Consider the following 16,181-nt stretch of genomic DNA (forward strand, 5'->3'; position numbering starts at 1 on the left):
CAATGCTTGGTAAGAAATGTATGCATTATCTTGCCCATGTAATTGTAACCCCTCTGTACAGTATGTTCACAAATAAAATAAAATTAAAAAATAAAAGAATTTCTCTGGAGCTGATAGTCAGCATTGCAGATGTGTTGTTGAATTTAAGAGTGTTCTGTATCTGGGTGCATGGAAACTTGTGCCTGATCTGATGTCAGCTAAGAACTCAGTTTTCATTGTTCACATCCAGCACTCTATTACTTGAGTCACTCTACACCTTCAATTCTGATTTTTTTTTTTTTTTGCTGGTTAATTGGAAGTTAGAGTTTCATGGAGCAAATGTGTACCCAATATGTCTTCAAATTAAGACTCTCAGATCACAGTCCCCTGAGGAGCTAGGGTCATAGCCTATAAGTAGTGCTTTCCTACTTTTCTGGTTTTTTAATAATCTAGACGAGTTATATAGCCTCATGATTTTAATAGTTCTTAAAGGCTATATCATAGGTGATTCAGAATGATGAAATGTTAGCCACTAGAATTGAGTTAGGTTCATTTTTTTTTCTTTTTTTTTTTTTTTTGTCGGTCATGGGCCTGAACTCTGGGCCTGGGCGCAGTCCCTCAGATCTTCAGCTCAAGGCTAGGGCTCTAGCACTTGAGCCACAGTGCCACTTCTGGCTTTTTCTGCTTATGTGGTGCTGAGGAATTGAACCCAGGGCCTCATTCATGCATAGCAAGCTCTCTACCACTGAGCCGCCTTCCCAGCCTCAGTAGGTTCATTCTTTAACTCTGGTATTATTTAAGGTCAAAGCTAATTTGATGAGAAAAATAATCAAAATATAAAGGAGCATATACTTCAGAAGAATATCTTCTGGTTTTCAAGGACTACAATATGTGTATTTAAAATTTTTTTTAATTCATTTTCTTTCATAAGGAATTGGAGGAACAATATAAAAAGGAAAAGCTACATATGGAAGAGGATAAGAATCAACTTCAACTAGAGCTAGAAAACCTGAAGGACGTACTAGAAGACAAGCTGAATACAGCCAATCAAGAGGCAAGAATCCTTTGAGCCTATCAATTACAATATACTCACACACACACACAGGTACACACAACATATACCCACATACATCACACACACATCCACCATACACACACCATATACACACACACCCATACACACACACATATGCACAGACACACCTGCACACATGTACACACACATACACATATATACCAGATACATAAATACATATACACCATACACATAAACACTCATACACCATACACACACATTCACACACACATACTCCTTTCTCTGTAACTTATACTGGTGATTCTGTCTACATGAATGAGCCTTAGTGAAGGTAACATATTAAAGTAAAATTAAAGAATCTTTAAAGAACTTTAGTTGGCGCTGATTGTTTTGTAAGAATTTGGTTGTAACTCACTAAGTTAACATGTACCAAGGGGAATGAAATGTGTTGTTGTTGTTGGGGAAATGCAAAACAAAGAAGATTGTTACCTTACTGGGAAGGAAACCAGGCATCTTTGCCTTTTTGCAAAACATTATCTTAGTCTTCCAACACTGTGTCTCATTTTTAAAGGGAGAAAATAAGTTTGTGACTTCTAGATACTGGCCTCTGAAGTAAATAAATGAAATATTCTTTAGCCTGGAAAAGAAAAGGCTCAGAACAGGATAAACACACGTTTTGATTTTTAAAGACCTGCAGATAACAATGTAAAGGCCATTTACAAAATTTGCTCCTTCTCTTTCCACTTATGTCTCAGGTGAGGCTATGTGCTGGGACCCCTCCCAGCTGTCATCCTTCCATGGCTTGTGGGGTGATCTCCCTCAGACTAGTTCCAGCTTTGACATATGTCATCTTGTCAGCTCCTCCTACCCTAACTACTATTACTGTCATCAAGTCCTTCTTACCACTCTGCTTCTGCCCATAGAAGCCATACGAAATGTACACCGAGGTGCACAAGTGCCCCAGGACAGTCCCTCTCCCTATTTGAGTTATCTTTAAACCTCTGCCCAGAGAAAGTGTAAAATGCTCCCTTTGGAAACAAGGCTTTTATTGATCCTAGCCTAGCCTGGCTTCTGTTGTCCTAGATCTTCTGTTGGCTTCATAATTGCATACCTCTCTCAGTAGACCCTGACCTTCCTAGTTGCTATGTCCCATCTCCATTACAGGCACTTCACTGACCATCTGTGTGTCCCTCTAGGTCCCTCAGGTTCCCTCTTCCAATTTTAAGTGGTTTAAGTATTCTTCCAGCCTACATATTATAACTTCACTGACAGGAGTATTGTCAACTTGTTTTTCTTCTAGCTACATTTTCAGTTATATTTTCTAGTCCTGCTAATGTCTTGGTGCCTCTTTGAATGGATCCCAAGAATCTGCCTGGTTCAGCCTTCCATATGGTTCTGCTCTCCCCTCATCTGGGATGTCTTTTTGGATGTCTTTTCTCTTGTCCTGCTTTGCTGCGTAGGGTCTATAGAGACTGTAAACATTGTTGTTTTGCTTCCTGATCTGAAAGGGAAGGATATCAACATTTTTCAGTTAATTAAGATGCTTCCCTAGAGTTTTATTTTGTAAGTGCCCTTTATTAGATTAGGGACATTCCCTACTAACGATAGTCTCATTTTAAAGAATCATGAATAGATGTAGTTTTCTGAACCTGTTATAATCATGCTTTTCAAAATTGCTAATGTGGTACCTTATACAAATCAACTTGGTCAGATTTAAATCAACCTTGAATATTTGAAGTATGTCCTAGTTAAATATATTATCTTTTAAATAAAATGCTAGATTCCATTTGCTATTTGTAGTAGGATTCTTGAGACTGGGTTCAAGTAAGGCTGCTTTGTGCTCTTCATATTATACTTTCATGATTTTCAAGTCAAAGTTATACTGGCTTCATAAAATTAAGTAGGACACGGGCCTTCGGTTTTTTGGAAGAGGTGTGAAAGGTTGAAATTATTTTTCAGCATCGGTTGCATTGTGGTTGGAAACTGGTTTATACCAATGTAATTTTTGGAACGTGTTCAAGTTAGCTTTGTGACCCAGAACAAGAGAGAAATTAAATGTTCTGAGCACAGTCAGTTGTTTCATGCAGTAAGACAACATGCCTGTCCATAAAAATCAGGATTTATACTATTTCCTTCAATCCTTTCTGTGTTTATTCTAACATTGACCTTTATGTCCTGTTGTTTGCTAAAAACTTGACACCATGTTGATTTTCTAATTTCCCTTAGATTCTGTCAATATTTGCTTTGTGCATTAAGTAATATTTCCATATTTTTATGATTTAGGAAGCACTTGTTAAGTAATGGTATTTTCTGGGTGGTGGCAAAACTTTAACAAAACATCAAGAAACTCACAGCTGTTATGATTTGAGTCCATAGAAAAAGGATTTTTTTTTACCAAATAGTTTCATAAAAGCCCTGGAAAATAATATCGGAGATTTCAAAACTGTGAAATGGAAGATAGTCTTTGAAATTTACCAGATATAGAAATATCAACGTTAATATGGATATGAAGAATAATGTTAAGTACAGTCATTGGTAAACAGGTTTCAGTGTCTTGACAAACCATGAATATTTCTCTACTTCATCACTATTAATAATTTTATACTTTGTTATTTACCCACCAGTAGAGCTATCACTTATCAAAACATAGCAACCAAATGTGCTTCCACACATTGCCAAATGTTCTTTGGAAGAACATGTTCTTTGGAATTACTACACTTCATTATAAGATATACATGGGGCTTGACAAAGAAATGTAGTAGAAAGGAAGCTGAAGACAAATTGTGAGGGAATTTTGTTCAAGGCAAAGATTGTGGGCTTTCGCTGATGATACTTATATTAAAAAGAGCCACCACACTATCTGTAGTGATAGTTTTAGAAAAAAAGAATTGTGGTAGAAAGATGGCCTATGTGGAAGGGAGGTGGTGATCAGAGGTAGATCGACGACTTAAGATTCTATTACAGTAGACCAGCCCTGGGATGTGATTTGCAGCTTTGCAAACTGGGAGTGGAAAGGCTTATGCAAAAGTAAAACTTAGAAAGTTTTATGAAGTGAGTCAAGTATTATTTGGACAGATAATGATGCTGCTATTGGAAGAAGAAATTATAGCAAGGAAAGTTTATGAGAATGACAAGATATTGAATTGTTTGGATATGCTCATGCTGAATGCATCATGAGACATCTTAGAAGAACGGAGTGGAAAGTTAAGGCTTAGAGCTAAAAACGAGGTGTTCCTAGTGAGACTAGAACTCTGGGTCAGTGTCTTTAAGTCTCTCAGGCTACCCATGGTAGCTGATGAATACAGTGAGGAAGGGGAGGACCAGTACTGAGTTAATAGAGCCAGGAAAAAAAATAATAATTGAGAAGCAGCAGAAGCATGAGGCCAAAGATGAATGGATATCAGAAAACTATGAAAAGAGTTGATGTCACGCATTACTTAGAAGCCAGAGTATGAAGCCCGAAAAGAGTACACTAGGATGTGTAATCAGGAATTCTCTGAGCAAAGTTCTATAGCTTCAATGAGAAAGGATGGATTCTAACATTCCTAGTTTAATTTGGATAGTATCCCTCTGTATAAGTGGAAGAAGTGAGGAAAATAAAGTTAAATTTTTTCAATCTCAACACTGAAAAAAACATCCCAAATGTGTTAAGGATTGAAATGTGTATTTGATTTCATAATATACAGGTAAAATATGAAAATACACATTTGACAAGCTTAGGACAAAGAAGACTTTCTGACAAGATACTAAACTCATAAATTCAAAACAGAGGGCTGGGAAGGTGGCTCAGTGGTAGAGTGCTTGCCTTGTATGCATAAGGCCCTGGGTTCGATTCCTGAGCACCATATAAGCAGAAAAAGCTCAAAGTGGTGCTGTGGCTCAAGTGGTAGAGTGTTAGCCTTGAGCTGAAGAGCTGAGGGACAGCGCCCAGGCCCAGAGTTCAGGGCCCATGACCGACCAAAAAAAAAAAAAAATATATATATATATATATTCAAAACAGATAATGTTTATACAATTAAAGCTAAAACTTCTCCATATCAAAACATACCGTAATTAGAATTAAAAGAGAAAAATTGGGAGGGATGGAGTTAAGTAGCTGACAAATTGTATAACCCACTAAGAATTCATGTCTTTAATGTTGTAAGAGTGTTTACAAAGCAATAAGAAAAATATAGACACTATGATTCTGTTGGGTAAAAATATGAAAATCAACTTTAGTGTTTGCCATAATTTAAGAAGTAGAAATGAAATGAATTTTGATGGTATTCCATTACACATATTAACAGCGATAAAAATTAAGTGAGACCAAACAGAGTTGATGAGAGTACAGAAATAAACACTCAGAAGTTGCTGAGCGCAACATAAAATTGTATAAACTTGCCTGAAAGGAACTCAGCAGCATGTGTGAGAGCTGTAGATAGGCAAGTAGTTTTACTCAGCCATTTCAGTTTTGTGTTGGAAACTTACGCAGATAATTAAAGAGTACTGACACATTTTCAGCACTGTTTACAGAAGAAATTTAGAAACAACTTAAGTTTCCACAGAACTATCTCCCTAAAAAAAGGAAGTCTTTCCCTGATTCACACGTAAACGTTGTTTATGCCCCTCTATACCTGGAGCTGCTTCCACACGTAAGGGAATGGCCCTCTTCAGCTCAGAGGCACAATAATGGCCCAACAGTGACCCTGGTATACTATAAAACTCCAGAAACAGAAGCTATTGTGGGGAGGGGAGCACCTTCTAGAAGTTAAATACTTACATATTGAGACGCTAAAGAGATTTTATTTCTTAGTTGCTATTGTTTATATTTTTCAGTAATTGTCTCATTCATTTGTGCAGTAAATATTTAGTGGAAGTTTACTACTGAAAGACTGGAAGTAGATTATGCCTGAAATATTACCTATTGGAGAGGCAGAAATTGGGAGGATTAAAGTTCAAGGCCAACTTGGGTAAAAAAGTGAGACTTCATGTCAATAGACACTGAGTATAGTAGTTCATACCTGCCATTCAGCTGTAAAGGAAGCCTAAATAGAATCACTCCACACTGGCCCCAGGAAAAACAAGTGACTACATTAAAATAAATAAATAAAGCAAAAAGATTAGGGGTGTGGCCCAAATTGAAGAACACTTGCCTAACAAGTAAAAAGCCCTGAGTTCGGATTTTATTATACAGAGAGACAGACAGACAGACAGAGACAGAGAGAGACAGAGTTAGAGGGAAAGAAACTAGAACTGGAAAGCTTTCATAATTTTCTTTGTAATATCTATATTTGTAAGAAGAAATACCCAGGTATTATTTTTAAATGACCAAATGTAATTTTTGTAGCATTTTCATAGGACTGTTTTTTTAAAACTTTTAATTAAACATTTTCCTAGACAATTTGAAGTATGGCATTCGTGGATTTGATTCTTACTATTAGACAGCAGTGATCTGCCCTGTAATAAGTTGTCCATTTGCCCCTAATTTCAAGAGGATAGAAATTCAACTCTGAAGAGATTTCATGAGACAAGTTTTATATGGAAACAGAAATTACAACTTATTCTATAGGCTGTGTGTACCAAAGATCCATATGGACAGAGCTGTATCTTTTGTGGTTAGCAAAAAACTGGACTCAAATAGAATTTTTTAAAAGTATTTTAAAAGAATGTTTTAAAAGTATTTTTAATCTTTAATATAGTCTTTATCTTGCTTTAGTTTCTTTCAACTGCTGATTTATTATATGATTGAACCAAGAATTCTCTTTAAGCTAAGAACTTGAGGGGTATATCCATTTCTTTACATGGTGGTCCTGGAAAAAAGAAAGCATAAACACAAGGTCTTTTCACAAAACAACCCATGATAAAAGTTTATCATCCTAAGTTGAGTGCTTCCTCCACATTCATGGAGAAAGCATCCATTCAGTAACAAAACAACTCAAGAAAACTTTTAAGAAGCTGTGGAGCTGTCACCATGAGGCATATGTAAAGTACCCTGTTTCCTTGCAGATTGGCCGCCTCCAAGACCTGGTAAGGAAAAGTGAACAAGGGCTTGGCTCTGCTGAAGGACTCATTGCTAGTCTTCAAGATTCCCAGGGAAGGCTGCAGAAAGAGCTTGACTTGACTAAAGGCCGGCTAAAGGAGACCAAGGAGGCTCTGTTAACTGTCAAGGTAATCGCATAACTTTACTGTCATCTTAAACAGCAAAATGAAAATATAATTTAGCTACTTTGCCCCAACCTTATTTCAATCTCATGATATATAATTAGTGTGTAAATTTCTTGAGTTTCCAGTACAAAATACTTCAAGCTAGGTCACTTAAAGGAAGAGAAATTTGTTCTCTTGAAGTTTTTGAAGCCAGAAGTTTAAAATCAAGGTACTGGCAGGGCACTTAACTCTCTGTAACTCTCCTTAACTCTCTGTAGGAGTAGTTCTCCTTTGCATTTCCCAGCTTTTGATAACCTCAGGCAGTCCTCCCAGTTGACCACATAATTGCTGACTTCACATTGTCATCTTATAAGTTTACTAGTCATATTGGATTAAGTGCTTCCTCTACTGGAGTGATCTTGTTTTCACTGACCCTGTTTCCAAATAAAGTTACCTTCTGAGGGTGGGGTGAGCCAGACTGTTAATCCTTCGTGAAATCTTTTTGGAGACATGGTTCAACCCATAATATGTTCAAATATAGTATGTACAAATTATTTTACTGGTGAGACTTGGAGTTTACATATATAGCAAATATGGCTTTCTTTTGCCTTTCCTTTTCATTCAGGAAGCAAAGAAAAGTTTTCAGCTGCTTAGTTGAGAAAAGATCCAAGAAATATAATAGCAAGGAGCCCTTCCTAACCTTTTCCTGCAGAGGTAATCTGGAGTGTTGATCCTGTTTGAATTCCACATCCACTGTTCAGGGTTCAGGGGAAAGCCTCAGCCCCCTCATCTGCACAATGAAGGATGGGAGTGTGATAATAATAGCATTACTGTAATAATTGAATGTGATAGACTTATTACAGCACAGTGCTTATCAGAGCAGAAACAGTAACTGTTAAGCTTCTTAATTTTGTTTTTTGTTTGCATAGAGCTGGTAACATTCTAAAACATGTAAACAAGGACAGTTGTGGATATTGGCACACCTACACTGTGCACATTATCTAAGGTAGAATTGTGTTGGTTACTGATTATACTACTTTTATTTTTTTATTTTTGGATCCAGTCGTGGGGCCTGGACTCTGGGCCTGGGCACTTCCTTCAGCTCTTCATCTCAAGGCTAGCGCTCTACCACTTGAGCCACAGCACCACTTCCGGCTTTTTTCCTTTTGCTTATGTGGTGCTGAGGAATCGAACCCAGGGCCTCTGGCATGCAAGGCAAGCGCTCTACCACTGAGCCACCTTCCCAGCCCCCACTACTTTTATTTTTGAAATGTGACAAAATAAGTAAGATTATTATGTTTACCTTTCTCTGGTGCTATGTGATATGATAGTGTTCACAAAAATAAGAAAAAAGTTAGCATTTAGAGTTATTATACTATAGAGTTTGGTAAATTTAAAATGTTATGCCAAATACTGCCTATAACCTCAGTGGAAGCATTCTACATCATAACACTTAGTTGATGACAAGACTACATTAATAAGTTTTTCCCCCATTGGCAAAAAAAAAGGAAGATGATATTTTAAGGTAGAGTTTTGTTTTGTTTTGTTTTTTATTTTTTGTCTTTTTTTCTTTTTAAGTTTTTCTTTTTTAATATATATATTTATTGTAAAAATGTTGTACAGAGGAGTTACAGTTACATGAGTAGGGTAATAAGTTACATTTTGTAGCAACCATTGTGAAGAGTTGCAGTTTGTGTGTAATTTGTGTGTGTGTGTGTGTGTGTGTGTGTGTGTGTGTGTGTGCATTGAGTAAGAAGGCAAAGACGGTTCTGGACTGTGCATGCCTGGCAAATGTTATACCACTAAATTATGCTCCTCCAATTGAAATACTTTCCATGACTGTTGATTGAAAGTAGGTTGTGTTACTATAGTACATGGAGTTTCTAAGTCTCTCTCCTTGATGTATCCAAGTTCCTGACTTAAGGTATTTTGTTCTAGAGTTCATAAAATGCCGGAGATATTTTATTTCCTTCCCTCTACTTATCATGCCACTGTCAGCTTATGGATTTCATTTCCTGAAAGTTCTTATCTCAAATTCAGTTCTATCAAATAGTAGAAAATAGTAATAATCAACTGTTCATTTGATAAAGTGCTTTGCATTGAGTAAAAGAAATACTTTTGGCGAGGTGCCAGTCTGTACTCATAGCTACTCAGGAGACTGAGATATGAGGATCATGGTTTGAAGGGTACAAAAGTTGTGAGACTCTTCATCACCAAAAAGCTGAAAGTGGAGATGTTGCTGAAGGGTAAAATGGTAGCCTAGAGTAAAAAAGTTCAAGCTCTAAGACCAGCACACACACACACACACACACACACACACACACACACACACACACACACTCTTTTAAGTAATTCTACTCTATTTAATTCTACCTATGGTAGAAAAAAATTTTGTCTTACAATCAGAATATTGGAACAGTCAGTTAGCTGAATTTAGCTTTCAGCAGTTACTGCTTAAAGGCCAAATCATTAGTATTGGATAGAATTTCAGTATTGATTTGCTTTTCTCTATTAATCTGAATATGCCCCCACAAACAGCCACACCAAGCTGTTTAGTGATCTGCATGGAGGCATTGTGGTTATAGGAGGATGGATTATCATCTGCTCCTCTTCTGCTTGGCACCCTAGAACAGCTGGTCTACTGGCAGTGGCCCATGGTTGCCAGTGTTGTCCAAACAGGCCACATGTAGCCCCATGGCTCTAGGGAGCAACTTGATTTATGCTAATCTAAAGGATTTTTGTATATTCTATTGTACTACCATAACACTAAGCACATGGACCATGGACTAAGAATTATAAAATAAGAATAATCAGTAAGTTAAAATCTATATATTTCTTTTAATCATATCAGTGGGATGTAGATAAAATGCTTAAGCTTTGAAGAAATAACATGCTTTCAAATATGAATATCTGTGTGGATGTGTGTGTAGATAGTTCATTAGTCAATCTTATTAGATATACATGATAAGAAAGGTCTTATTTAGATGACTAATTCTGACTTTAAATTACTTAAATAATTTGAAAAAGTATAAGTTACAACTAAAGATTATTTAGGTAAGAGCATTTGCCATCTGAAACATACGTATATTTACTGTCATAATCTTGAACAGTTCTCACAGACAGCATTATTATTTATTGTGCTATGAGAATTTACAAGTCATAGTAAGAGCACTCTGCTTCTCTACAACCATCAGCAGTGTCTTTGCTTTTGAAGACAGGTCTTCACTGAAATGTTTTTGTTCTCCAGACTGAGCTAGAACAAGAGAGGCACCTGTATGAAGAAACTCTAGCTGCCATGAAAGAAGAAGAGAAGCTCAGAGTGGACAAGATGGCCCATGACTTAGAGATAAAGTGGACGGAAAATCTTAGGTACACTTCTACCCTATAACATAATCTTACCCATGCAGGTGAGGAAATTTTCCTGTCATATAGCTCATGCTAGCAGTCCTTTAAATTTATTTTCCCATGATTTGCTACAGAGAGTGTAGTCTTACTTTTTTCAATTTAGATTCAGATTTTTCTGAATTTCATCTCTTTGCCTATAAGATAGGCAAGAGAACTAACCTGAAGTCAATTCTGTCATTGATAAGTTGCTAAATGAGTGGACTTGGGTAAGTTATGATCCTTAACTATAACATTTATCTATTCTGAGCTATGGACTTTAAGATGAATAAGTAAGTGTTCAAAAAACCTGTGAATCACTGCATAATAGTCCTTGAGGTGAAGAATTCTCTTTACAAAGTAAATGCTTGTGTTTTATTGTAGACAAGAATGTTTGAAACTTCAAGAAGAGTTGAGGATTCAACATGAAGAGGATAAAAAATCAGCAATGTCTCAATTGCTACAGTTGAAAGAACGAGAGAAAAATGCAGCTAGGGATTCATGGCAGAAGAAAGTCGAAGATCTCTTAAACCAGGTAGCTAATACTCTGCACCCAATTGTCTAGCTTGGGAGAATACTACAAAACACTGCTTGCTAATCCTCTGTTTTTTAATATTTTTCTATATTTTATATTTTTAGACATTTAAATGTGGAGGCTTATTCAGAAGCTTATAGAACATATTGGTAAATAATTTTATACACAGTCCTACATTCTGAGAATAATTTATAAATATTTAGTTTAGTTTCTGAACTGAGCGCATAAGAGACTAAAATAGGAAAGCTGTTTTTTTGAAAATGTAAAATGTTTTTTCCAGCCATTAGTTGCCATTCGGTAATAGTTACTAAATGTATCCTGATTACCTAAAACCACTTACCAAAAGTGATGGCTACTTCTTCTCTACAAGAGGCTTATACTTTACCCTTTGGGGCATCACATAAACAAAAGGTAGTGATATTTCTGAGCCTATCTTATGTCATATCCTCTTATTACCAAAACATATATAATTATAATTAAAACAGTTTACATTTTACTTGTTTATATAGCTTCTAAGTTTATGAATCCTTCGCATTCTTCTGCTTAACCAGTAATTAAATATATCTGACTGTATGAATCACCAGTTGATGAGCAAGTACAGAACTTGAGCAAAAAGCAGCTTGTAATTTCATGTTAGAAATCCACTATTATCTTTGTATTTTTGATGATAATGAATTTCAAAATAATCGGGATAGGCTTTCTGTAGGATAGTTTCCTAAATAGATATATGCAATGTCTTCCAATAATGATTGGAGCTTGACTATTTGTGCCTGATAATTTCTTAATAATTTCTCATTGATTGTTATTGATGTAGAGTCTCATTGTGTTACCAAGGCTGACCTTGAATAATATTGCAGGAGGCAGCCCAGGCACGTGCCATGACACTAGGTTTAAATGATTACACTTTAGTCAGAGGCAAGATGTGCTCCTGGAGTAATCAGTGAATATCTTTGAATTCTTATCAAGTAAAAGAATGACATTCTTAATCATTAACTTATTCTCTCTCAGGAGTTAGAAAGAAAATAATCATTATAGAATTATTGACCAATAGAATTATTATTAATTCTGTGGGGCTGGGAAGGTGGCTCAGTGGTAGAGCGCTTGCCTTGCATGCATGAGGCCCTGGGTTCAATTCCTCAGCACCACATAAGCAAAAAGAATAAAAGCCAGAAGTGGCACTGTGGCTCAAGTGGTAGAGTGCTAGCCTTGAGATGAAGAGCTGAGGGACAGCGCCCAGGCCCAGAGTTCAGGCCCCACAACTCGACCAAAAAAATTTTTTTTCTAATTTTCTTCTTGTTTTCATTTCATTCATAGTATTAAACTCAGGAAATAAGGAGACAGTCACTTAGATGTACATCTGGGGAATTAACTTTGACTCTATTTTGAAAGTGTGAACTTTGAGGCCCACTAAAATTGGTTAAAACCATGTATATGACACCCTTTTACAAGTCACAAATTTACAGTCTCATAGCAGGAAGACAGTAAATATAATGCTAATATAGTAAGTGACTTTTATTGTCACTACCATACTCACTTCCATCAGCCAATACCATCTATATTTCTAGTCTGTCTTTCAGTATTTTTAAGTGTTATCTGAAGTGATTGAGGTTTTCTTTGTACTTATACTCTTTCCTTTCTGAGCCCTCAACAGAATCCATTCAAAGATGGATGGATTCTCAATCCAGAATCCATCCAGAACCTTGTACTACCTGAAGCCTTGAATTAAAACCCCAGTATCTCTCTCTCTCTTTCTCTCTCTTTCTCTTTCTCTCTCTCCCTCTCTCTCTGTTCCCCCCTCTTTCTCTCTCTCTCTCTTTCTCTCTCTCTCTCTCACACACACACACACACATAATCTGTTCAAAATTCTTCCAACCTTTATTCATTACTAAGTTCCAGTCACTTCTATGATTTTAGATACTTGTTAGAGCAGCACCCTCACTTCCTGGTAGCAATTTGCTACCTCAGATTAGGCTACAACAGTAGAATACCCTAAATCAAGCCACTTGTAACCATAATCTTACTTGTTACAGTTCTTGAGGCTGGGAAGTTGAAGGTCAAGGACCTAGCATATTTTATGTCAGATGGAGTATCTTTGCTCATGGAGAGCTTTCTTTCATTGTAGGTCAGGAGAGGCTCTTTGAAGTCTCTTTATTAGGGCACTAATCAACACATGAAGCATGTCCTCATGACCTAGTCACCAATCAAAGATCTCACCACATTGGTTGTTAGGTTACCAACACTGGAGTTTGGGGGTGGGGCACACAGACATTCAGTCCACAGTACCGGGATACCATCTAGTCTTATGGTTTAAATGCCATCTACTTAAGTCAGTCATTTCCAAATTTAAATCTCCAGGTGTAGCCTCTTCCCCAAATTTATATGTTTACGGATGACTGACAGGCATGTGAAACAGCACATCTGACTCAAAAATACTCTCTTTCCCTTCATTTCTCACAACAGTGACCCGCTGGCACTGTTACTTGACTGTTGTCTCTTATGTATCTGTTAAACTTGCTTATTCTGTCTCCAAAATATTTTCCATTTCCTTTGTCTCCTAGTAAACACTACTATCACAATGACCTCCTTCCCATCTTTCCTCTCCAGGTTCACTTTTCTCAAAGCACTCAATGGATCTTTTAGGCTGTAAGGCAGATCACACCACTCCCTTGCCTAGCAGAGTATTCCACTAAATGGAGATAATTGGCTGAACTCCCTTGTCCTACAAAGACCCACGCTTCTCCACAGACATCGTTGTCTAGCAGCCCACTTCCACTTCATGGTCTTTATGCTGCCTCATCTGTTTGTGCTGTATATTCTTCCCCTGGCATTTTCATGGACCCATGTTTAAATGCTATTTCTTCTAAATGGTCTTTCCTTACTGTCTACCCAATATTACCTCCAGGCATTTCCTATCCCAGCAGCTTTTTAAAAAATCATTACCTGTTCTTATTTTTGTCATGTTGGTTTTGCTATCTTGGGTAACTCCGTAGCTCATTTTGTACTTACAGTATTTTCTGTAATATAAACAGTATCAAGTGAAAAATTAAAAAATGACTATATGAATAGTAGCATCACCCCCAGCAGCCTTAACTGTGTCCATACTATATATATGCAGGTCTGTCCTATGTATGGTTTGTGAGCTCACATGAGGTCTACCCCCTTTGGGTCAGATGTTTCTGTGGTCCACAAGTACTTGTAAACAAAAGGAATGATAATGTGAATGTGCTTTTGTTATAAAGGACCTAAAACATACACTTACTTGATTTGTTGTAATGTTCTGACTTATCAAAAATGTTTTAAAAGACATTATTTATTAAATAACATGTGTATTTTTGTCTGATGGATAATACCTTAGAATGAAAAATATGTTTTATATGTAAATAGCTACCTTTTAGATTAACTTCTAGTATTAAGATGTTATTTCTTAGAAAGTCAAAGAGAAATTATAATTTAGATTCAGAAGCTATGCAATAACTGGAAAGTGTCTTTTTCTTACCTAACCTTTCAGCTCTAGCAAACTTTATCCTGGAATATCAATTAGTAATAAATTATTTTCAAATAAAATTTAACTTCAGTTTGTGACATACCAGGGAATAATAGGCAAATAAAATTCTATCAAAATGTGATAAAAATTGAAACCATTTTAAAGGAATTCTTAAAATTCACATTAGCAACAAAAATGGAAAATACCACCTTGTATTTTATGAAGGTAAAAAGTAAGGTGGTTAATAATGAAATTACACTTTTCTCTGTATTGGAAGGGCAGGGATGTAGGTTTCCTCCAAAGACTTATCCCTTCTGAACAATGAACCTAGATCATAAACAATTTTGCCCAATAAATGCAAGGAAAGGGAATTAGAAAGTTGAAAGGTGTCTCATCTTCCTTTTCCCCAAGTAAAAGACCAGATTTATTACTAAATTTTCAGTTTCATTGCTTATCTCACATTTATTTCTGGCCCCAAACTGCACTAGTCAGTCAAGTTTGTGTGTGCCTATCATCTGCCAGTTTCTCATTGGAGAAGTAGGGTGTCACGCTGTGAATGATTATAGTGGAGATCCAGGGAGGAATGTCGTCTTTCAATAGTAATCATCTTTGTATTGTTATCATTGTTATTTTCTTCAAGTAGTTGTACAGAAGGGTTTCAGTTCAACATGTCAGATTATGAATACAATGCATCTTGATCAATGTCACCCTTTTCATAACTCTTTCCCATGATCCTCTTTTAAACTCTGGTTTACAAATTTCCTAGTCTTTGTAGTTTGCCTTGCTACATCTGCCAACTCACAAACATACCAGAAAGTTTTACAGATAGTATAGAGGATGTTTTAACTTTCTTTTTGTCTAATTTCTTCTTTAAAATTGTTTTTGGCTTTTTCTTCAGTGTATTATCATTAATGTTCTGTGTTTTGCTTTCCCCTTTTGTCCGTTCTTCCTTCACATAGTTGATTTCTGAATGTTTCCCTCTACCCCTGTGATCTTTTCCTCACAGAGACACTCTCTGGGTGAAGCTTTGCATAAGTCTATCAACAATGTAAGTGAACACACTTACTGCTTCCACACAAGGGCATGGTACACTTTTGATTTTGCGTGAACATCACTGCTTTGAAGCTTTAACTTACATCAAAATGCACTTTGGCATTCAATAAGATATGTTTTGTTTATGAGTATTCATAGCTCCTTTCAGTCACTCGTTTGTTCATGTGCATACATCTACCACATTGTACTAATAAAGGTACATGTCATTATAAGCCTAAGCGAGATTTTTACATCTAAACACAAAATTTTATTTTAATACTAACTTTGAAAGACAAATATTTGTGAGAACTACTTATCTAGTTGGTTATCATAAAAATATAATTCTTTTGTTAAACTAGTTTATCCTTTGAAAAGCAGTATCGACTTTTTATTTTAAAAGATTTGACATTTATAATATCTCATGAGGTTCAGTACATATTTTACATTTAATGTTATAATTAATAGTTGTAAGAATTACAGGCTGGGAAGGTGGCTCAGTGGTAGAGCGCTTGTCTTGCATGCCTGAGGCCCTGGGTTCGATTCCTCAGCACCACATAAGCAAAAAGAAAAAAGCCGGAAGTGGCACTGTGGCTCAAGTGGTAGAGTGCTAG

At 36.3% G+C, this 16,181-nt stretch overlaps 1 protein-coding gene across 1 annotated transcript in view; it reads left to right on the forward strand.

Annotated features, from left to right (window-relative positions):
• Positions 1-16,181, forward strand: part of Fam184a (family with sequence similarity 184, member A) — a 92,088-nt gene that overhangs the window by 47,854 nt on the left and 28,053 nt on the right. The window contains exons 5-8 of the mRNA XM_013032776.1: positions 911-1,033; positions 7,001-7,162; positions 10,386-10,507; positions 10,904-11,054. Of these exons, the coding sequence (XP_012888230.1) occupies positions 911-1,033; positions 7,001-7,162; positions 10,386-10,507; positions 10,904-11,054 (558 nt within the window). The remainder of the gene's footprint in view (positions 1-910; positions 1,034-7,000; positions 7,163-10,385; positions 10,508-10,903; positions 11,055-16,181) is intronic.

This window comes from Dipodomys ordii, unplaced genomic scaffold (genome assembly GCF_000151885.1).
Source record: "Dipodomys ordii isolate 6190 unplaced genomic scaffold, Dord_2.0 Scaffold157, whole genome shotgun sequence".
NCBI classification, from domain to species: Eukaryota; Metazoa; Chordata; class Mammalia; order Rodentia; family Heteromyidae; genus Dipodomys; species Dipodomys ordii.